The 19,902-nt window shown below is 38.9% G+C and overlaps 2 protein-coding genes across 31 annotated transcripts in view; one reads left to right on the top strand and one right to left on the bottom strand.

The window, feature by feature from the left end:
- SETD9 (SET domain containing 9) overlaps nucleotides 1–514 on the top strand; it is a 24,213-nt gene extending 23,699 nt beyond the window's left edge. Inside the window, exon 6 of the mRNA XM_034440922.3 lies at nucleotides 388–514. Within this exon, the coding sequence (XP_034296813.1) occupies nucleotides 388–463 (76 nt within the window). The 3' untranslated portion in view covers nucleotides 464–514. The remainder of the gene's footprint in view (nucleotides 1–387) is intronic.
- Nucleotides 1–16,043, bottom strand: part of MIER3 (MIER family member 3) — a 27,242-nt gene extending 11,199 nt beyond the window's left edge. For 2 of the 30 annotated variants that reach the window (XM_087885697.1, XM_060690689.2), the window contains exons 1-6: nucleotides 7,954–8,090; nucleotides 7,393–7,470; nucleotides 5,801–5,867; nucleotides 3,785–3,930; nucleotides 3,084–3,218; nucleotides 1,424–1,544 (exon numbers count right to left, since the gene is read on the bottom strand). In XM_087885697.1, coding sequence (XP_087741823.1) covers nucleotides 1,424–1,544; nucleotides 3,084–3,218; nucleotides 3,785–3,883 — 355 coding nt within the window. In that variant the 5' untranslated portion in view covers nucleotides 3,884–3,930; nucleotides 5,801–5,867; nucleotides 7,393–7,470; nucleotides 7,954–8,090. Of the gene's footprint in view, nucleotides 1–1,423; nucleotides 1,545–3,083; nucleotides 3,219–3,784; nucleotides 3,931–5,800; nucleotides 5,868–7,392; nucleotides 7,471–7,953; nucleotides 8,214–8,350; nucleotides 8,985–15,965 lie in introns of those variants that run through there. The other 28 variants (XM_087885696.1, XM_087885691.1, XM_087885699.1 and 25 more) reach the window with 25 other exon arrangements.
- Between the last annotated feature and the right edge of the window lie 3,859 nt (nucleotides 16,044–19,902).

Here is a 19,902-nt window from a genome sequence, read left to right on the forward strand (position 1 = left end):
CAAAATTGCAAGCTCTGCCCTCCACAAACTTATATATGCTTTATCTTCAGCAAATCAATACCTAAAAATTCCAGAGAAAAATAACTAATTTTTCTAATAACTAATAACAAATATTCATTGCACTTACATTTTTATCAATCAAGTTATATGGTCTGCTAACTTGTAGAAATGTAACTTCAGGCAGTCCACAACAGTAAAAACAAAATCACAGCATTCCAATCACAAATTACTTGGGGCATACCAACATGCATTCCACCTATCAGAATGAATTCATGTAATATCCTAGCCTAACATTCTGGCTAAACAATACTTTTTATAGCAATCTTACATTTCTAAATTATATTTATTTTACAGTTTCATCACATTTTCTAATGTGTTTCTTTGCAGGTATAATTGCTTATTGCTGTCCAAGTCTGGATGTGCAAAACCACATGAGATGAATGGGGTTACAGAGACAATGTGATCTGGGATTGTAGAACCCAAGTAAGTGATTAATGTACCCAGAGAGAAGCTGTGATGCTGCCTGCTTTTAAGGAATATATTAGCCATATTAGATGAATTCTGTCTGTGTCCAACATTTCTTAGGAATAATGTTGAGAACATGGTATGAACCATTAGAGAAGATCCTAAAGAAAGCTCTTTTAAACAGGATTGAAGCTCAGTCAGAGATTGGAAATAGCATTGATTGCTTTGTTGGTTGGCTTTCTTTGAGACTGGTAGGGGAAATGCAGACCTATTGGCTGCATTCAATAGTGCCAAGCATGGTATCTGAGATTTGAAGGCACAATTCTAGAGTAATTCCATTTCTGAGTGGGCAATTCTTGTCAGTAGTCTTGAGACAAAGCAACTGAGCCTATAGTTACTGAGTGTGGAATATCAGACCTCAGTTGTCACCCCATATGTTGTTTAATATCGGTATGAAATCATCAGAATAGATCCTCCTTTACTTTAACATAAGGTGTCATTAATATGCTGTTAATACTCAAATTATATACTGTCAATCCAGGCCATGTAAAAGATGCTCTGGATGTTTTGAATCAGAATATGGAGACTGTAAGGGACTGGATTTGGAGGAAAAAGCTCAGATGAAACAAGATAAAAGTTCAGTTGATATTCATTTATAAACAGCATGGTTTTCTTGTCACAGAACTATTGGTTACCATAGATAGGATCATAATTCTCTAAAGGAAGAGTTCTTTCCTGTTGCACAGCTTCACTCTGGACCATGTTAGAACCCTGCCAATGAAATTCTTAACTTTATTTTTACAACCATTTTGTTAGTACAACAAAATGGATTAGAAAGAAAATAAAATTTTGAAAGTGCACCAAGTCCAGCAGAATTTGTTCTTCAAACCAAGACAAATGACTAATGGTCTCACAATTTTAATATAGCTGATTCTGGATACTGATAATATTTCCTTACATCTTAAAGGCCGAGGAAAAAAATCTGTTGTTTCATGTGAAGTAACCGATGGTGTCAAATCATCAGCAGAAGACTGTGTTTCTTCATCATCTCCTGATAAAAGGTCTTTGGCTATTTCCTCCTATAAATCAAAAGAATCAATCATTAGTATCATTCATGTCTTGAAGAATTAACTAATAAAGCTGAGTTCTGATCAACAACAATCCAGAGCGGGGGGGGGGGGGGAGCAATTCAGTGTGATTTCTCACCTTGAGGTGTTATATTGAAATTAACAAAGGTGGAACAGAAGTGCCTAATATGCCTCATCCCTCATTCAAAACCCTCCAACAAACTGCATGAAAAAAAGTGGAAAAATATGTGTAATGCTGTTTGATTACAGTAGTGTGCTAATGTATACTAGTGCACTAAATGGATAGGGAGAGATGAACTGGATTCAGTGATTAATGTGTCTCTTCTCCAATCACATAAATGCTACACTCAGATTACATTGGTTTTCTCAATCTGTGAAGAAAAAACCTGAAAGAGAATCTTAGTTCAACTACTTGCCTATTTATTTCCTGTCTATTTTTAGAAACTGCAAGAATTGTTAAGGTTGTCTGGCTGGTTTAAGGACTATACTTTTTTATGTAAAATAAAAGTATCAGTGAATTCATCTTTTTCCCCCACACCTTACATAACAATTAACTCTGAGCCGATCATAGCCAATTTTTGTCATCACTCTTTTCCTTTGGGCAAAATCTACTTTTGAATAAAATGTCATATAACTATCTCACTCTAGAATCCTTTTCACTGCAAATCTCATTACCTTTTGCTTCAAAACAAAATAAACATGGGCATTTTTATAAAGTTAGAAAGTAAAGTTTAATTTGAAATTCTTTGCTCTAATCCATAATTTTTTATCTTTATAGCTATCTAACTTTTCTGTGAATTTCATCCTGTTCTAGTGATGTTTTAAGAAAGCTATTTTAAAGAAATAATTCAAAACTCTGCTTTAATTTATATGAAATACCTGCTTCCATCATATAAAATACTTTAATTTCCCTGCAAATTTTATTCCTCTTTCTCTCTCTCTCTGTATATGTGTGTGTGTAGGTAGATAGGTAAGTATGTAGGGTAGCTGGGTGGATAGATGGATAAACAGACAGACAGGCAACACAGAGTTTGAATGCATTTATATACATATGTAGATTTTTGTTAGCTAATGGACAGTTGGAACACCAGTTTCCCAAACAATATTTAAAAACCTGCTTTTAAAAATTTTCCTTGCTTTACAAAAAGAAAAAAAAACCTTATACAAAATAGCACTTGATGTACTTGCCATATTGTATCCTACTGTAAGTTTACATCAAAGCTGTAATATCTTACTGTGCACTGATAATACATTTTTAAAACTTTACAGTATTATAGATATCCACTCTTCATTCCGAATTCTGCTATTCTACTTACAGCTAGGCTTCCTCACATATCTGTCCTACCACTTTCGCAGAAATGGCTTTCAAGTTAAATATGCCTAGAAATACAACCTGCTGAAATTTAAGGAATAATCAATTCAGATTCATGGTCAGGTAATAAAAGAATTTAATCTCTCAGTGGAATGAAATCATGATAATAATAGAACCTAGGAATCTCCTGCATTTTAGGGCAACATAAACTTACTTACTTTATCCAAAGTCATGTCTGGAAGCTCATCTGCAAGTTCGCTTGGGGAACTATCTGCGCTGGAACTTGCTATAACTGGAATGGTAGGTTCATAGCCATAGAATGCTAGTAAATCTTCTAATGGCATGCTTCCTTCCTGAGTTTTTTTTTAAAAATAAAATAAAGAGAAAATAGATTGCCATTTGTAGAAGACCATATGATTTTGCACACATGTTGAGGAACAAAGCAGCTTAAATAATTAAATAGAAATTATGCTATTGGTAAAAATATTTATTAATGCTTCATTGTTTATTGAAACTGATAATCCCCTTAACAATTTGAACTATTAGTTTGCAATCTAGCATGCATCATTAAAATTGAAATATAAAGTATTCTCTTAACAAACGAGACCTGAAGACAGTGCCAGAAAGCAATCAATGTTTTATTACATGCACATTATATAATAATTACATTTATCTTTGGCGCTAATACTTCATTCCAAAAAGAAGTTGTACTAACATTATTTCCCTCATTTATATTGCTAATGTAAATAGGTTTTCCAGTTATTTTTTAAATAGCTGTTCCCAGAAATTATTTATTGGACTGATTTATATCACTATAGTGGTTTAAATAGTTGCCACAAAAGTTGTAGAATGCAGAATTCTCAAACAATGTTTAAGAACAAGCCTCTAGATGCATTCTCTCTGGGAAAAAAAGTCTTACCTTTTCTAAGTCTTCAATCTCAGAACTGAAATTTTTGCCTTCATCCATCATTTCTTCCTCTTCCAGAGTTCTTTCATCATCATAATCATGTACCAACATTTCAGCTGTAGGGTCAAAGTCATGATCCTCAGAAGACAAAGAGCCAACTAAAAAAAGATAATTTGAATCTCTTTAGCAAAAGGTACTAATATCTTAAATGTTATATTATCAAAATTCAAGAATTAAATGCCCGAAACAAGCATGTATCAACCATGGCATGAATTTTAAGCACAGCTGTACATTCTGCAGAGTAAATCAAAGACAATATTAGGTTAATGCTTCTTATTTTAACACAATTCTATAGGAGTAGGAAGGGAATTTCCTGGAGCAAACACATTCAATGGGCATAATAGAATGATTTCATTACAGCTTTTGTCAAAAGCACTAAAATCAGAATAATCATATTTGCACTTATACTGTCCTAGTATTAGCTACACCAGTCCTAAACCCACTGTAGCTATACAGTGTAGTTATAATTTTCATAGCTACTCAATTTTGATTTCATGGATTACTGAATGTGCTGAAACCGATATAAGCACAATAGTTTGTATGTGGAAGCTCAAAGAATCTATTATCAGGAAAATAGCGCTATTTCAGAATGCTAAAAAATAGCCAACTTATCTGAAAAGATGGTTCAAATTCTAAAGCTAATAAATATTGGAGGAAGAGCTAAAGCTACCTAAAAATGTTAGAACTGGTTTCCACAGCTTATATATGTGTTTATAGAACCATCTCAGTACAAAACATTATTTTTTAGACCCTGAAATGCTAGGAATTCTGGTAGTTGTTGCCCCAATGACTTCAGGATATCACTTTGGGAAGATGGTTATAGACTGCTTTGCAGATTTAGAAAAACATATTTTGACAATGAATGGCAATTTTTAAATCATGCATATTGGCAGGTAGAAACACATAGCTGATTATGGGTTATTTTGACAAAGATAAGCATAGTTTATACTTGGATGGGAGACCACCAAGAAAGCTCAAGGCTGTAAGCTAGAAAGGAAGGTTGAAAAATATCAGGGAAGAAGGCAGTAGCAACCGAATTCCATCCTGTTGCCAAGAACAACATGTGGCATGGATGGGCTCTTATAACCCTCACAAGTCAAGCTGGACTCGGGTGAATCTTTATGATTTTTGTTTTTAATAAGATGGAAGTTAACAGAATGCCTTCAAATTATACATTTTCCATTAAAGAAAAGTATTTGCACTTGGACATAAAATGTATGTTATTTACCTGAAACTGTCAAAATTAACCATCTAAACAAGCTATAATTTTCAGTAATGTACATAAAATATAAAACAGCTTCTTTTATTTTTTAGAATTTTCTTTCTTTGAAAATGATTATGTATGGCACTTAACAGAGTTGTTTATTCAAATTAATAAAAGTGTGTTCAATCATGATAGAAATGATTATGACAAATAAATTACATTTAATAATCAAATTTTAAGAGTTTAAGTATTATAAAGTGCCTTTATTCTTGATAGAAAACATAAAATTAATGCAATTAATAATGCTTAAGTTTAGCTGATTTTGCTCATTTTTAAAAAATGATTCTTAGAATGAACATTGATCTTAAATAAAATTTATACTGTACTATTGTATGATGAAAAATCTTAAGTAACAATAAATTTGGTTCATGATTATAAAGTTAATATAAACCTATGCCTGTCTTTATCAGAGCAAGCCATAATGATTTAATGAAGCTTACTCCCTAAAAAAATGATATTACAGCTCCCCAGATGAATTTTAAAGGCAGGGGAGTAAACTTGGGTATCAGGTGCCACTTCCTCAGTCTGCTAGATGGACGATAACAAGGCCACCCTCAACCAGATGTAGTTGATGGGCCTGATCTACAGGGCCATTTTGGGAAATAAAACAGCTTTGGATTCAGAGAATCCAAGACTGATTTTAGACAAATGGCCAACATTTGGAACACAGCAACAGATCTATCACATTATTTTTGCAGGCATACCAAGGGCTGTGCTTACTGTCGTGAGCCATCTTGGGGACCTTATCAGTCCAATCAGGTGGATTTACTTCTGAAAAACATGGTGATCAAGTTAAAAAAGCTGGAATTTTCAATTCATTTCCCATAAAAAAAAGTCTTCCTGAGCTGTAGTGAACTTACTTCCAAGTAAACATACTTAGTATCATGCTCAGCAAGTGGAGGGAATCTTACCCATCCAAAATTGCGCCAGACATCAAATTTCTAGTGTAGCACTGCACTATAATTATGTTAGAGAGATGTTTTACCAATTTTTCTGAAAAATGTATTTGAAGTACTTTTGAAATGGTTTTATATTTACATATTACATGTATTATTAAATATGTATATTTAAGGAAGAATACCTTTATAGCATAGTTCTAATCGTCTACTCAGAATTTATCCTGAATTCAAAGGGGCTAATTCCAAAATTATACCCAGAAACATTAAGTCAAATTAGTTAATATTTTAAAATATAATGTACTAACAAGTTGATCAAAGACATGTTATAAACTTTTCATACATTTATGTATTGTATGTAAAATATCTGATATATTTTTAATTTTGATTTTATTACAAGTTAAATACATTGCACTTTATTTTCACTGACACAAATAACTTTGCTTCTATTTCCACTCATAAAATTATATTTCTATTTAGTTCATTAATACCCTATAAAGAAAGAAATTAACATTATTGCTTAAAACTAAAAAAGCATTAAGATCAAGGATGAATGTTTCACAATGCAATGGAACTTTCCTTAAGGCAATATGTATAGGAATACACACAATCTATTTTAGCCAGGGATGGCTGGGTCCCATTATCATCAATGAAACTTACTTCCAAATAAGTTTACACTTGCTTTTATTTCCCTTTGAAGGAACAGCATCTATTAGCTGAGCATCCCACTATCCCTGCAACTTTGTTCCCTAAACATACTTCAAAGAGTTGACTGAACTTCTGGAAGAGGATTGGGGAAATATATAGGGTTGAAGGACACAAAAAGAAGGCAAATTTCCACTAAGTGAACAGAAAGCTGCTAATCAGATCTCATTCCCTACTTTTATTGTATTATTTTTCTTTATACAAATAAAATAGTGTGCTGTTATAGGGTCTAAAGCCCACATTAACAATCTTATAGTAAGTCCAATTTACTTCTGAAAATATGGTAATAAAGACTGTGATTTTCACTCATGTTGCAAAATACAAACTAATGAAAATGGTTTACTTCCAAATAAGCATGCTTCATATCATGCTTAATAAAGAAGTAGGAGGTCTGTAGATTGCTGAAATAACAGACAATTTTATTCAGCAATATTTTAAATTGAAGCTTTTTGCATATTCAATGTTTGGAAAATCAAACAGAACAATTTGAAACTGATCACAAGAATTTCTCAAGGGCAGAATGCCTCTGGCAAAGAGCTTCATACTTTCAATAAGAACCAAACAGGTGATTTTAGGATAAAATAACTGAGCATGAACTACAGACAATGAAGGCGGAAGTAACCGTTTTAACATAATCAAGAAAACACATAAAACATCTTTGATAGATGTGCCTGTACTCTGGCCCTTAGCCGTACCCAAAAGCTTCCCACTGCCGGAATCACAGAAGAAGGAACTGAACAGGACAAACCTGGGCTCGAACTCCCAAAGGAAGCCTGGAACAAGCAATGAGAGAGAGGGAGGGGGGGGGAAAGCAGATTACAAATAGGCTGGCCAGAAAGACTTGGAAAAAGTGGTTTTATAAAAGAAAAATATTAAGGCAACCCCTAATTATTCAATTATCTCTCTCTCTCTTCTCTCTCTCACACACATACACTTCCTCATCTTTTTTTTCCATTTCTCGCTCTAACTTCTTTCTTTCCCCTCCTTCGCCTCAGCATCCCTCCATCGCTTCCCACCCCACCCCACCCGCACCCCCACCGCTCCCTCTTCTCGCCTCCCTTTTCCTCCGCATTCAGCACCCCAAGTTGCCTCTCTCCCTCCAGCCTTCCTTTTTTTCCAACTCCTCCGCCTCGTCCCCGACGCGAGACCCGGGCCTTGACACCAGTCCCATCCCGGCCGGGCCCGCCCGAGAGGTGACAGGGGCAGCTTGAGAAGGAGCGACCAAAAGATCCGGGCTGCCCGTCGGAGAATCTCACCGCTCCGACGCCTCCCTCCTCATCTCACCCCAGCCAAACCGTCTCCATCCCGGATTCCGAGCCCCGCCGAACCGGAGAAAAGGAGACCTCTCCGCTCCTTTCCCGGCACAGCCCCGGGACTGTGGGTGGAGACCGGTAGAGCGCCTCAGCAGACAGCTAGAGGCAGACGGACCGACGGACGGACGGAGGCAGCCGCGGCCTAGTCGCGCAGGCTGCGCTTCTCCGCTTCAAGTAGCCTGAGGAGCCCCCGGCCGCCCCCCGAGGCCTCTTTGCTAGGGCTCCGACCACCGGGAGGGAGTTATGGGGGTGCCGGAGCGGCCTGAAGGGGCCGCCCCGCCGCGAAATTCGACCAGGAACCGGCCGGACCCCAGCGCCCCTACCCGCTTTCCCCGCTCACCTCCGCCATATTGGGAGCGCTCGGGCTGAGCAGCAGCGATGCGCCAAATGCCCGGATGGGGCCGCTAAGCCAATGGCAGCCCGGCCGGGACTGGGGCTACAGCCGGGGTGGGGAAGGAGCGGGGAAGAAAGCGGCCTCCCTGCCTTGCCGGGCGGCGGGCTGAGGGGGAGAAAAAGGCGCCGGTGCTCCGTCCATCCTCCCGGAGACTTTGCCTACGCTGCAGCCCCGAAGGAACGCCGGGAGGAAGAGAAGGGAAGGGGCAGGTAGACGGGAACTCCCCGCTCGCAGCCCGGCCACGGGGACGAAGCCCTCGCCTCATTCGCGAAGTTTGATGGGACCTCTCCTACGCGCCGGGATAAAAGAACCGCGGCAGCCGGAGAGGCAGCGGGAAGGAAGGGTCCCCAAGGGACTTAGTCCACCTGGTCGGGCCGGCACGGTAGTTCGAGCACCGCGCTGAAACGCCTGACCGCGATTTGCTTAGATAATAGCACCGAGTAGCTGCAGTGACAGGAGTTGGAAGGGGCCGTTTAGGCCGTCGCCTCTAGCCTCCTGGCCACTGCGCGGTTCCCCATTAAAGGTCGCCGACAGACGCCTGAGCGCCGCCTCTAGTTGAGGCGAGGATCTCCGGGAAACTGGTTCTAACTCCCAATGTTTTCCAAGCATCTCCCGAGCCTACCGGTAATGCGTTCATCATCCATCCTAGTGTTGCTGCTAAACAAATCGCGCAGTGGCTGAGGATGATGCCAGACACTCAGCCATTAATTCCTGGCTACAGATTTTGAGAAAAAGAGAGGGTTTGGCCACAGGTATCCCTGGGCTCACTGATCTAACAAGTTTTTAAAAGTTAATTTCCAGCTTTTTCTTTTTTAATACGATTGCTTCATTGATGGACTTTTACCAGACAAGTAGGCGCCATCATTTTCCACTTAGAACCCTCTTGTATTTTCTCCACTTATATTTTCTTTCCACAAAAAAAAAACCCATTAAGAAAGAATAGAATGCACACAATATATTCTAACAGATTGGGCTAAGAGCCTTCTTCAGCAGGCACCAATGAAGTGAGGAATATTACAAATTAATTGTTGTTTTATATGTACAGTATATGCCTTCAGACAACTTTGAACAAATAAGAGATGAGATAGGAATTGCTGGTAAAAACTGTTTAAATACATAATAAAAGTGTTACCTAGAAATATCTTAAATTCTGCTGTTTTGAGCAATATTTGTTGCCAAATGATGTAGCTATGTTGTATCAGAATGCATAAGTTATTTTCAAATAAATATGCATAAGACAGCTGGCTGATTTCCGTATTCAATATACTCCATTTTCTCATATGAAATATATGCATACTTATATATTAATCACACTATTCCATTTCAAGATAAGCAACATTATAGAGTGTGGGAAAGAGCATGAAAAGGAATGAAAATGTAGCTAATATGGTAGTAGTTTACACAAACACCATCGTATTTCTCCATACTTTTCAATACTTGCAAGTTATCATTGCTATAACCTCATCCATATATTGCTTCATATATTGCTTTTTGGTTTTCACACTTCAAACCACCTGTTTTCTTTTTGTGTGTGTCTTTGAATCAGTATTGACTCCTGGCACACATCCTGAGACTAATCCTTTCGGTTTACTTGGCAAGATTTCAGAAGTGATTTGCCATTGCCTCCTTCTAGGACTAAGAGAGTGCCTGGCTCACAGTCATCCAACAAGGTTTGTGGCCTTAGACCACGGTCCCAAGGTTTCTATTCTGAAGCCTTAATGTCCACATCATACTGGCTCTCAACCCCCCCCCTCCTCTTTTGAGGATCTCATCAAATCCATCAAAGGATCACTTTCTCGCTATTCTTAACTCAGTTATTATTCCTCCATGTATTTGTTCTACATTTCACTCCTTATTCATTCTTTCTGTACGACCATACCACTTCAGTGTACTTCTTTCATACTGGTCATTCATGTCATTCTGTACCAATCCACATTCAACTCAAGAGTACTTAGTTATTTTTGACCCTTCTCTTTTTGTTTGCCTATTTAGATTTAAGTATCCTATTTCCACTGAAAAAGCCTGGTGGCGCAGTGGACTAAACTACTGTTAAAGTAGTATTTAGCTGCCAGCTGCCTGCAATTACTGCAAGTTCAATTCTCACCAGGCTCAAGGTTGACTCAGCCTTCCATCCTTCCGAGGTAGGTAAAATGAGGACCTGGTTTGTGGGGGTAATAAGCTGACTTTGTATAAAAAATAGAACACCGCTTGGGGTGGGCCAAAAAGCCCTACTAAGCAGGTATATACAAAAGTATGAAGGCTATTGCTTAGAAGCATTGTAAGCCGCCCTGAATCTCCAGAGAAGGGTGGCATATAAATCAAACTAATAAATAAATAAATAAATGGATTGTTGATTCTCTTAACATATCCATCTCATTTTCATTTAACAATCGATAGAAGCCCACTCATATATGAAGATATTTTTGCTTCTTTCAACAAATGTTCCTTACTTCCAACAGGCTGAATATTAACCACTATCATTCTTCCAGAATTTACACATTCAACATTTCTTTTTCCATTTCCCATTTTTTTCTCAATATTTCCCCAAAATACACAAATTCATCTACTTGCTCTAGTTGTTTTACCATTTATATATAACTTGTAATAATGCTATTTTCCCTGTCAGACACAGCTACCTATATTTTTGACAGTCACTTTCAGATCCTATTCCTTGCTGTATCATACACTTCCTCTAATATTCATTGCAGGTCTTTCAGGTTCTCAGTCAGCATTATCTGTACACAAAAGCATATGTGTATTCCTCATCCCAGCCAATACACTTCTAACATCACCATAAATATCCTTTATACATTTATCCATTCGTGTGTTAAGCAACCAAAGGGACATCACATATCCTTGTAGTTCTGCTCACTGAGTAGAAAATTGAGGAAGAAAAGACAGAATAGTTGCATAATGTATTTTCACAGGAGCTCCTTCAACTCCCAGTCTAGAAGCACCAATGGAAGAAATGGTGGGAAACTACAGATTTTTGGATCTCTATAATAAACTTATTTAATTTATTAAACAGATTACAATGCAATTGTGTATGTAAACATTTTGAACATTTTTTCTATTATTTTATTTATTAAATTTTTATGTTGCCCATTTCCCCTGTAATGTGATAAAAGCACTAGCTAATTAGACGGCAAGGTAGTATTGATCCCAGACACAATGACTTTCCCTATGCAGTACTCAAAATCATCCCATAATTGGGAAGCCTCTTTAAAATTCTTATTAATGTTTGAGTGCTTCACTTGAAATCCTGGTTTGGTTGGAGTACAGAATGATGCAATACAGCCATTCAGCTCAGAGTTCACCTGAATCCAATGCACTCTTCAAATCCCCAAAATAACTATGAAACATGAAAATCTTGACTTGTTTATCCAGATATGTCATTGGATCAAAATAATGTGGATCATGGGTATATGGATAGTTGCATACACAATTTTAGGTACCCTTTTCAAGTATGTGTGTTTTAATGAATCTGTAAGTGAATGGAAGTAGACACATCTCCTACATGGTATAAAGTTATTTATATGTGGCATATTTCCATAAATGTGAATACTTGTTTACTCTGTATGAGCAGTTGTTTACAGATTCAGAGTTAGAAAACAAATATGGCAGGTATGGTACATATCTTCAGATACTCTTTCATTTTTTAACTCTTCCCTTGACAGAAATAACATCTTCCAAGTGTTTCCTGCTCCTGGTGATTAAGTCTTTCTATTCCTATATTTAGATTTTCTTCCTCTCTTGTTCTTCTGGCTCAGAGATATTAAGCCTTTTGCCCTTACTATATTTTATTTATTTATTTATTGATCAATCAATCACATGCATACAGCTGCCCATCTCATGAGAGGACTTTTTGTAATATTCTAGACTAGAAACGGTGGAAGCTATACTGTTCCAAAGCCATTATTTTTCTTTCCTGTAATTCATGGTTGATTTGTAGAGATTTGGAGTATTGCCTAAGTATCTGCATCTTTTCAGCTCCAGTTTGTTCACTGAATATAGACATTAGCTTGTAGGACATGTCATTTAACTGAATCCATTCTTCCTACCACTTGTGTAATATCTTCTGTGCTGACATATAACCCCAAAGAATAACAGAACCACTCTGGTGCTTGATGGTTGGCAAGATTTTCTTTCAAATGTTTCACTGTTTTTCCCCTCCAAATGTTTCTTTTTTTCTCCAAATGTATGTGATTGTGGCCTATCTCTTTTAACTCACCAGTTCAAGCACTTTGTTCCAAACATTTCAGTTTTCTACTGCATACTCTAGACAATGAGTTTTGTGATACAATTGAAAGGGAGGAAGAAAGGTTTCCTTCTGAGAAACATTCAATGCAAATCACTGTTGAAGAAACATTGCGGTGCTGTAGACTTGCAGAAAACTACTCCAGGGTCAGCTAAGCTTTTCAGTGGGTAGCTCGCAGTGATTTGTGAGTTCTGTTTTACCAAACTGACTAGTTTTTAGGCAGTTCTAGCTGATTTTTTTTCTTGGGTCTTTCAAATTTTGTCTTGACTTTGGCAGTTCCGTTTAACTTCCATTTCTCACTATGTTCTTCACAATAGAAATTGCTAGCTGAAATTGTTCTGCATTTTATAGAGTTTTCCTGTTATAAGAGTGAGCAATCTCCAAGTGCTCTTAGAGAACCCCATGCTGTTGAACATAGCACCACAATCATATCCTAAAAGGCTAAAAAGATTATTTAGCCAATTTATCTGCCAATATCAGAAATGAGTATCACTAGCCCAAGAGAGCAGAGGAGACAGCCAGATTTGGCCTCTTTGGCAAGGAGATGCTTGGATGCTGTCTAGAGAAGGTGTAGCTACTTAAGAATAAGAAAATCATAGTGAGATAATTACTTTCAAGCAAGAAAAGGGAAAGAAGGGTGAGTTGGTACATTGCAATTGTCCATTAGGTGAATAGATGGATGGCAGACCAACCCTGCTAACAGGACACCTCAAAACATTTTCATCTATCTTGGTAAGATGTACTTTGCTTCTGAGTAAATAATAGTCATTATCTTTAAATGTGTATGCACATATCAGCATAAACACATATAGTATACAGAGTCAATTTGTTTATACATAAATATACTGCAATTATAAACTTATTTAAATCTGGGAAGAATTCATTTTCTTCATAGGGAGGAAGGCAGAAATGATCCCCCTGGGATTCATAAGGTACAGCTGTAAAGAAAAGCTTCTAGTCATTGTCAAGTTTGTTCTCTTGTCTATTATACATTCTAAGTTTCAAGCCTCCGGGTACAGCAGTTGTCTAACTCCTTTACATTCCACTTTAATGGAGTGTAAACACCTTCATTTGATGTAAATGGAAATCATTTTGAAATTTAAGATGGGAGTTAACTTCCTATTCCTTCAGCAATGAGCTCCTGGTTCATGTAATAAACATTTGTAGAAATGTCAATTATTCAGAATACTGGCCAATATAAAAAGAGGAAAGAAAGGAATATTGAGTTTGTGCCTTCCAGGTCAATCCTTTTCATCAAAGCTTATCTCTTCCTTTCATGTCCAGTAAGGGAAAAACACTTAGCTGCCTTGATTGAGCAGAAATATTTAGGCAGATCGAGGTTTATTAGTACTTGGACTGGAATTCCAATTTCTACCCTAAACCAAGAAGTCAAAAGAAATCCCAGAATAATGAACTGCTTCCATACTTTAAGAAAATAATATATATACATTAATCAAGTTACCAGTATCTGGTAACTCAAAGGAGACTGTAGTGTTTAAACCCTCTTCTGAATTCAGGAACTAATGCAATTTAACATTGCTAAAATTAGTATTTTTTTTACTTTTAAGAGCTTTCATTAGTAACCATCTCAATTTCCAAACATCTGTAGCTTCTCTGATGGATACTATGAATATTATTACTTCAAACTCTCCATTAGAACCAAGAACTCACAAATAGTCATTTTTAACCTCTCCATCCATATTGGGTTTAAGTTACCATGGGATTGATGGAAAGGCCCTTTTAAACGCATAACAACATCCTTTTAATTAGAATACATACATACAAATCATGACATAAGCATAACAAAACTGGTACTTGTTCACAATAAGCTACTGTTGACATAGGATGCAGAATATCAACAAGGATTGGGAGCTTGAGGTTACTTGTTTGACCTAGGTTAAACATTTCAAAATAATGTGAGTGACATGATGGCTGAGCTGCCTACACCTTGGCACATCAAGTTATTTGCCAGCTAATTGAAGTACTATATTACAACATAGTGTAGGTTGACGTATAAAACTAATTCTTTGACAGTCCAATCCATAAAATATTTTTGAATTAGAAAGACTCAGAAACCAGCAGAAAGTAGTGCTTTACATAAAACACAAAAACAGAGGATGTATTCCAGATTACGGGACATAAAGATGCAACATCCAGGGAACAGGGGAGTCTTACACTTTCACTTAAGAGTGCTGAAAGTTTTAATTCCAGGTATTTCTAAGCTCACAAGAATGGTTGAACTACAAATAAATCCTCAGCAATTTTAAGATGCATGGACTTCATCTCCCAGAATTCCATTGCATGCTGGCTGGGAGGATTCTCTGAGTTTAAAATCCACACATCTTCCTCGCAGAAATTGGGAAACATCGGACTATAGTAGCTCTCTAAGTGCTGGATTATTAAATCCCATGTTACTTTCCACAGGATGACTCCCTTTAGATAGTCAAGGACACCGGAAATGCGGGCTGTAACCAAAGGCTTCACCCACTGGATCTCAACCCTTTTTACAGGCGCCATTTACAAGCCCAGTTTCACTCTCCTTCCTGGCCAATATGGAAGTCAGCGGAAAAGTTTCATTCTGACGTTCTGTGCCAGAACCTCAGGTCCAAATAGAGACAATAAAGGCGCCCCCCCCCCCCCCCGCTTTAAAACTAACCAACCAACCCCCAAAAGAAAATGCACTTTTAAAAGCTGCTGGGTGGAATGGAATCCTAGGTTACTAATCTCGCTTTCCAAATCCTAGTTAATTGCTCATCCCCTTTTCCCAGACTCATCTCTCCTGGGGTCCGGACGGTGCCTGATCCAAACGACCGAGGGGGACACTCGAGACCTGCCTCCGGGGGGACGGGGGGTAAAGAAGAGAAGTAAGCGGGGCCTTGGACCTGTCCATTCCGAACCGTAAAGTTTAGAACAGGCCTCTCTCGCTTTCGTTCATCGGGAAGAAACGCACTATCTCTCTCTCTCTCTTTCTCTCTCTCTTCGGCGCAGCGCATAAGATACACCCGTTAACAATGGCTTGAAACACTTCTGAGTGGTTGAAGTTTAGGACGGGGCTTCTTTGTCTCCCTCGCACCTTTTCACCCATCAAAAATGGGCGCGCCCTTTCTTGCGTCAGGTATCTACGCTCATCTCTAAAGACCCCTTTTCTTCCCCGGCGCCCTAGCCGTTCCGAAACGAGGGGAAGGGGGAGAGATCGGACGGCTCCAAACCCACCTTTGCTTCTCCTTCTACTACAGCCTTTAATTCCCCTGCAGCCCAACCCCCAGGATTTTGCTTCCACTTTCATACTTGGGAGAAACTTACGGTCTTTTCCTCGCGTTCTCTTCTGCTTCTCTGCAGCGCCGCGGGTTTGCATCCTGGGAAATGAAAGCGAAAGTGCCCTGCCAGCTGGTTGCAAGGAGGAATGTGGAACGCCTTTAACTTCTGGGGAGGGAGGGAAGGAGGGGGGGTGTCTTTTAACAGGAAGTTGCGCGCGTTTTTTACAAAGAATGGGTCGACAATGGGTAGAAGGGATTTTCTTGGAAAAATGTCTGGGGTGGGGGAATGCATACAATAAGCGGTTTGCTTTCTGCAGAGGTTTTGTTTCCCACTTCCCAAGCGTCAACCAGCTCCGACCCCGCTTAGTTTTTCACCAGCAGCCATGTTTGCTTATAACATTCTCCATTCAAAGGTTCGAGGGAAATAAACAGTAATAAATCTGTGGGCTAACCTGTTTGAAATGCCCCGCTTCTATTTTTCGTTTGTGTGAATTTATCTGCTATCGAGCAAAAACGTTTTGAGCGCCAGATTTTTTTTATCACTAGTTGCAGGCAAAAGAAAAAAGTCAGCTAAACGCATTTCAGTGCCCACACGTGAAAATATCAAGTTGCTGCTCTTTTCTGAATATCTTTCTATTAAATGCAGAACGATAATACATCTTTCTATTGTATGCAGATGGTCTCCTAGATTGGGTAGCAGGTGTACAAAATACAGCCAACATTCTTGAGGTAATGTATGAAACCCCAAGGACCATATTTTTTCTTACAGTCACATAAAAGGCAAACCCAGCTGTCTGGAGAATCATGATGGGAAAATGTGAATATAAGAAAATATGTTTTTGGTTAACTGAAGATTCACAAAATAATTGGAAGTGATCAAGTTTCCAAGAATACATCAGACAAGAGAGTGAAAAGGTTATAGGAAAACAGCAGACTAGGGAAGAAGATTATTTAATCATCATCAGTTACCTCCCTACTTTTCCATAGATATTTAAAAATCTTTCTTGATGAGTTTGTAATTATTAGAACTATTAATAGGATGGTCTCCTTTTTTTTTTTTTTGCTTTAATTTATATGCTGCCCTTCTCCGGAGACTCAGGGCAGCTTACAATGCGTTAAGCAATAGCCTTCATACTTTTGTATATTTATACAAAGTCATATATGTATGACTTTGATGATTAGGGTTCATAATTCATGTGACTTTGTACTCAACCTCTAGGTTCTTGATTCTAGGTCAAAGTTTCCTGGTTCTAGTAATCCCCCTCCCCTCCCCATTCTTGATGTGGCAGAGACTTTTAGATTTTCCATCAGGAAGGTCCAGACCTGGCATCTTTGTAACATTAAAGAGGATATGATCATTTTGCTGCAATATATATTACAACTGAAACATCCCAGCATCTTTCACACCATTTTTGCAGATGGAATCTAACAAGAGTCCTGCTCGATTAGACCCAACCAGCAAACTTGTTTAGTCCAGCATTGTGAACTAGATCAGCAGTCACCAACTGGTGGTCCATGGACCACTGGTGGTCCATGAGAAAATTTTGGTGGTCCGTAGAAAAATTATTTGCATTTTTTATATTGCATTAAATCAGGGGTCCTCAAACCACGGCCCCTGGGACAGGTACTGTACATGCAATGAACGTTTGTGTTGCTGCAGAGAGTCTCCCTCTTCTGGGTCTTTTTGTGTGGATCGGAGGGGGGCAGAAATTCCAACTTGTTCGGGGTCTGCTTCAGCCTCCTGGTGTGGGGCTTTGGGCGAAGCCTGGAGGGAAGTGCTGCTGGTGGCGAAGAGCTGGAGGGCCTTGTTCCAGGGGGACTGCAACATGGCCTGGAACTGGCTGACCATCTCAGCCCTCTGAGCCTCCAGGTGTCTATACCTGGCCTTGCACTTCCGCAGGTCTTCCTTCTGCCTGGAAAGCCTATGCTCCTAGTCCTCAGTGAGGTGCTTCTGCTGAGCCTCCTTCTCGGTCAGATCCAATTTGAACTGAGCTGTTTTGCCAGCTCTTTCTCATGGTGGCTGCTTAGCTCCAACAACTGCTTCCTCTTGGGGCCCTAAAGAGCCCGTGTGGGGAGGCGAAGAATGGTTGGGAGGGGAGGGGTGAGTAGAGGCTTGCCTTGACGTGAGTGACATCGAGTTGGCCACGCCCACCCAGTCATATGACCACCTGGCCACGCCCACCCAGCCGGTCATTAGGCAGATCATATTAGTGGTCTGCAGGATTTAAAATTATGAATTTAGTGGTCCCTGAGGTCCGAAAGGTTGGTGACCCCTGAACTAGATTGTAGTTTGCATATACCAAGAGCTGTGGTGGCACAGTTGTTAGAATGCAGTACTGCAGGCTACTTCTGCTGACTGCCAGCTGCCAGCAGTTCGGCAGTTCAATTCTCAACGGTTCAAGGTTGACTCAGCCTTCCACCCTTCCTTGGTCGGTAAAAGGAGGACCCAGATTGTTGGGGGCAATATGTGGAGACTGTAAACTGCTGACAGAGGGCTGTAAAGCACTGTGAATATAAGTCTAAGTGCTATTGCTATATATATATCTGGTTTCCATAATACTCAACAACTAGGTATCTTTGGGAGGCTGACAGTCAAGATAGAAGAACAGTTCCCTTTCCACCAACTTATTTTCAAAACCAGGTTACTTCTGATCTGAAACAGCAAAAACTATTATAACTAGTTAGAGGAAAATGCAATTCATTTGACTAGTGGCACACAAAAAAATGTTTTACAGTCTCTCAACTATTATCTGAGAATGATGCACTTCTTATATTGAGATATTCTTTATCAATTATTTGCCTGGTAGTCTAGGATGTATGGTGGTGTGAAATTGTATCATGTTCTTGTTTCTTTGAAGACCAACTGAGTACAAATAACATTTTATGTAACAATAATAATAGTAATATTTTTCAGCCTGCCCAAGCAAATCCTTTCTGTAGGATAGAACCTGTAGGATAGAACCTGAACCAGAACCTGGGGTCTGCTCCAGTGGTGAAATTCTGCCGGTTCTGTCCTGTTCGCACGAACTGGTAGCAGCGGTGGCATGTGGTTTGGTGAACTGGTAGCGGCAGCAGTGTGAGGCTCCGCCCACCCCCTGGACGTCGTTAACACCAGGAAGTAACCCATTTTGACCCTCTGCATGTGCAGAAGGCTTTGCACATGTGCAGAGGGTCAAAAATCGGACTTGACAAAGGTGCGTGAGCAAAGCGAGCACATGCGCGTGGCACGCACACTTCCGGTAGGGAAGGTAAGTAGATTTCACCCCTAGTCTGCTCTATGAATTGCTGGAGCATTCCTTGGCTCATCCTGTGCTCATGCCACTCTACCCTCTCCCAATAAGAGTTTTTGATAGGAAAAAAAAATAAATATAGGGTATTTCGACAGACTACATTAACTAATGCTTTTTTTCTTTTTCCTGCCTTCTCAATCCATCTTGTTTTAGCTTAGAAATTGTTAAGAAGATTCTGCTGCAATCTAAATTTTTAGAATCTCGAGAGAGATGACTGAGGCTTACTGCAACAATGTATCCAGATTCAACATTCCCTGGGAATGTTTTGTCTTCCTGGGGCTTTTTAAAAGTATTCTTCACACTCCATTCCCACCTGTTCCAATTTACAGAGTGGGTTTATGCATCATGCTATGTTTTATTGGATTAATCACAACTGGTTAGGTATTCATATAGCATCATATTTAGTGTTAGCACTGAATATTTTAAATATTTTTAGATACCATTTCTTCCACTGAAATGTTATTTATATACTTAAGGCTTTTTTTTTTGGAAAGCAGTAAATTGCATGGTAAGCAATATGTTAAAAATATAAAAAACAATACAGGTAGTCCTTGACCTACAACTATTTAGTAACAATATTTGTAACTGTTTGAAGTTACAACAGCATTAAAAAAAATGACTTACAACCGATCCGCATATTTATAACCATTGCAGTATTCCCTCCCCCACCCCTGCCCGTCATGTAATCAAAAT

Source organism: Pantherophis guttatus, chromosome 2, assembly GCF_059756535.1.
Source record: "Pantherophis guttatus breed Tessera chromosome 2, ASM5975653v1, whole genome shotgun sequence".
NCBI classification, from domain to species: domain Eukaryota; kingdom Metazoa; phylum Chordata; class Lepidosauria; order Squamata; family Colubridae; genus Pantherophis; species Pantherophis guttatus.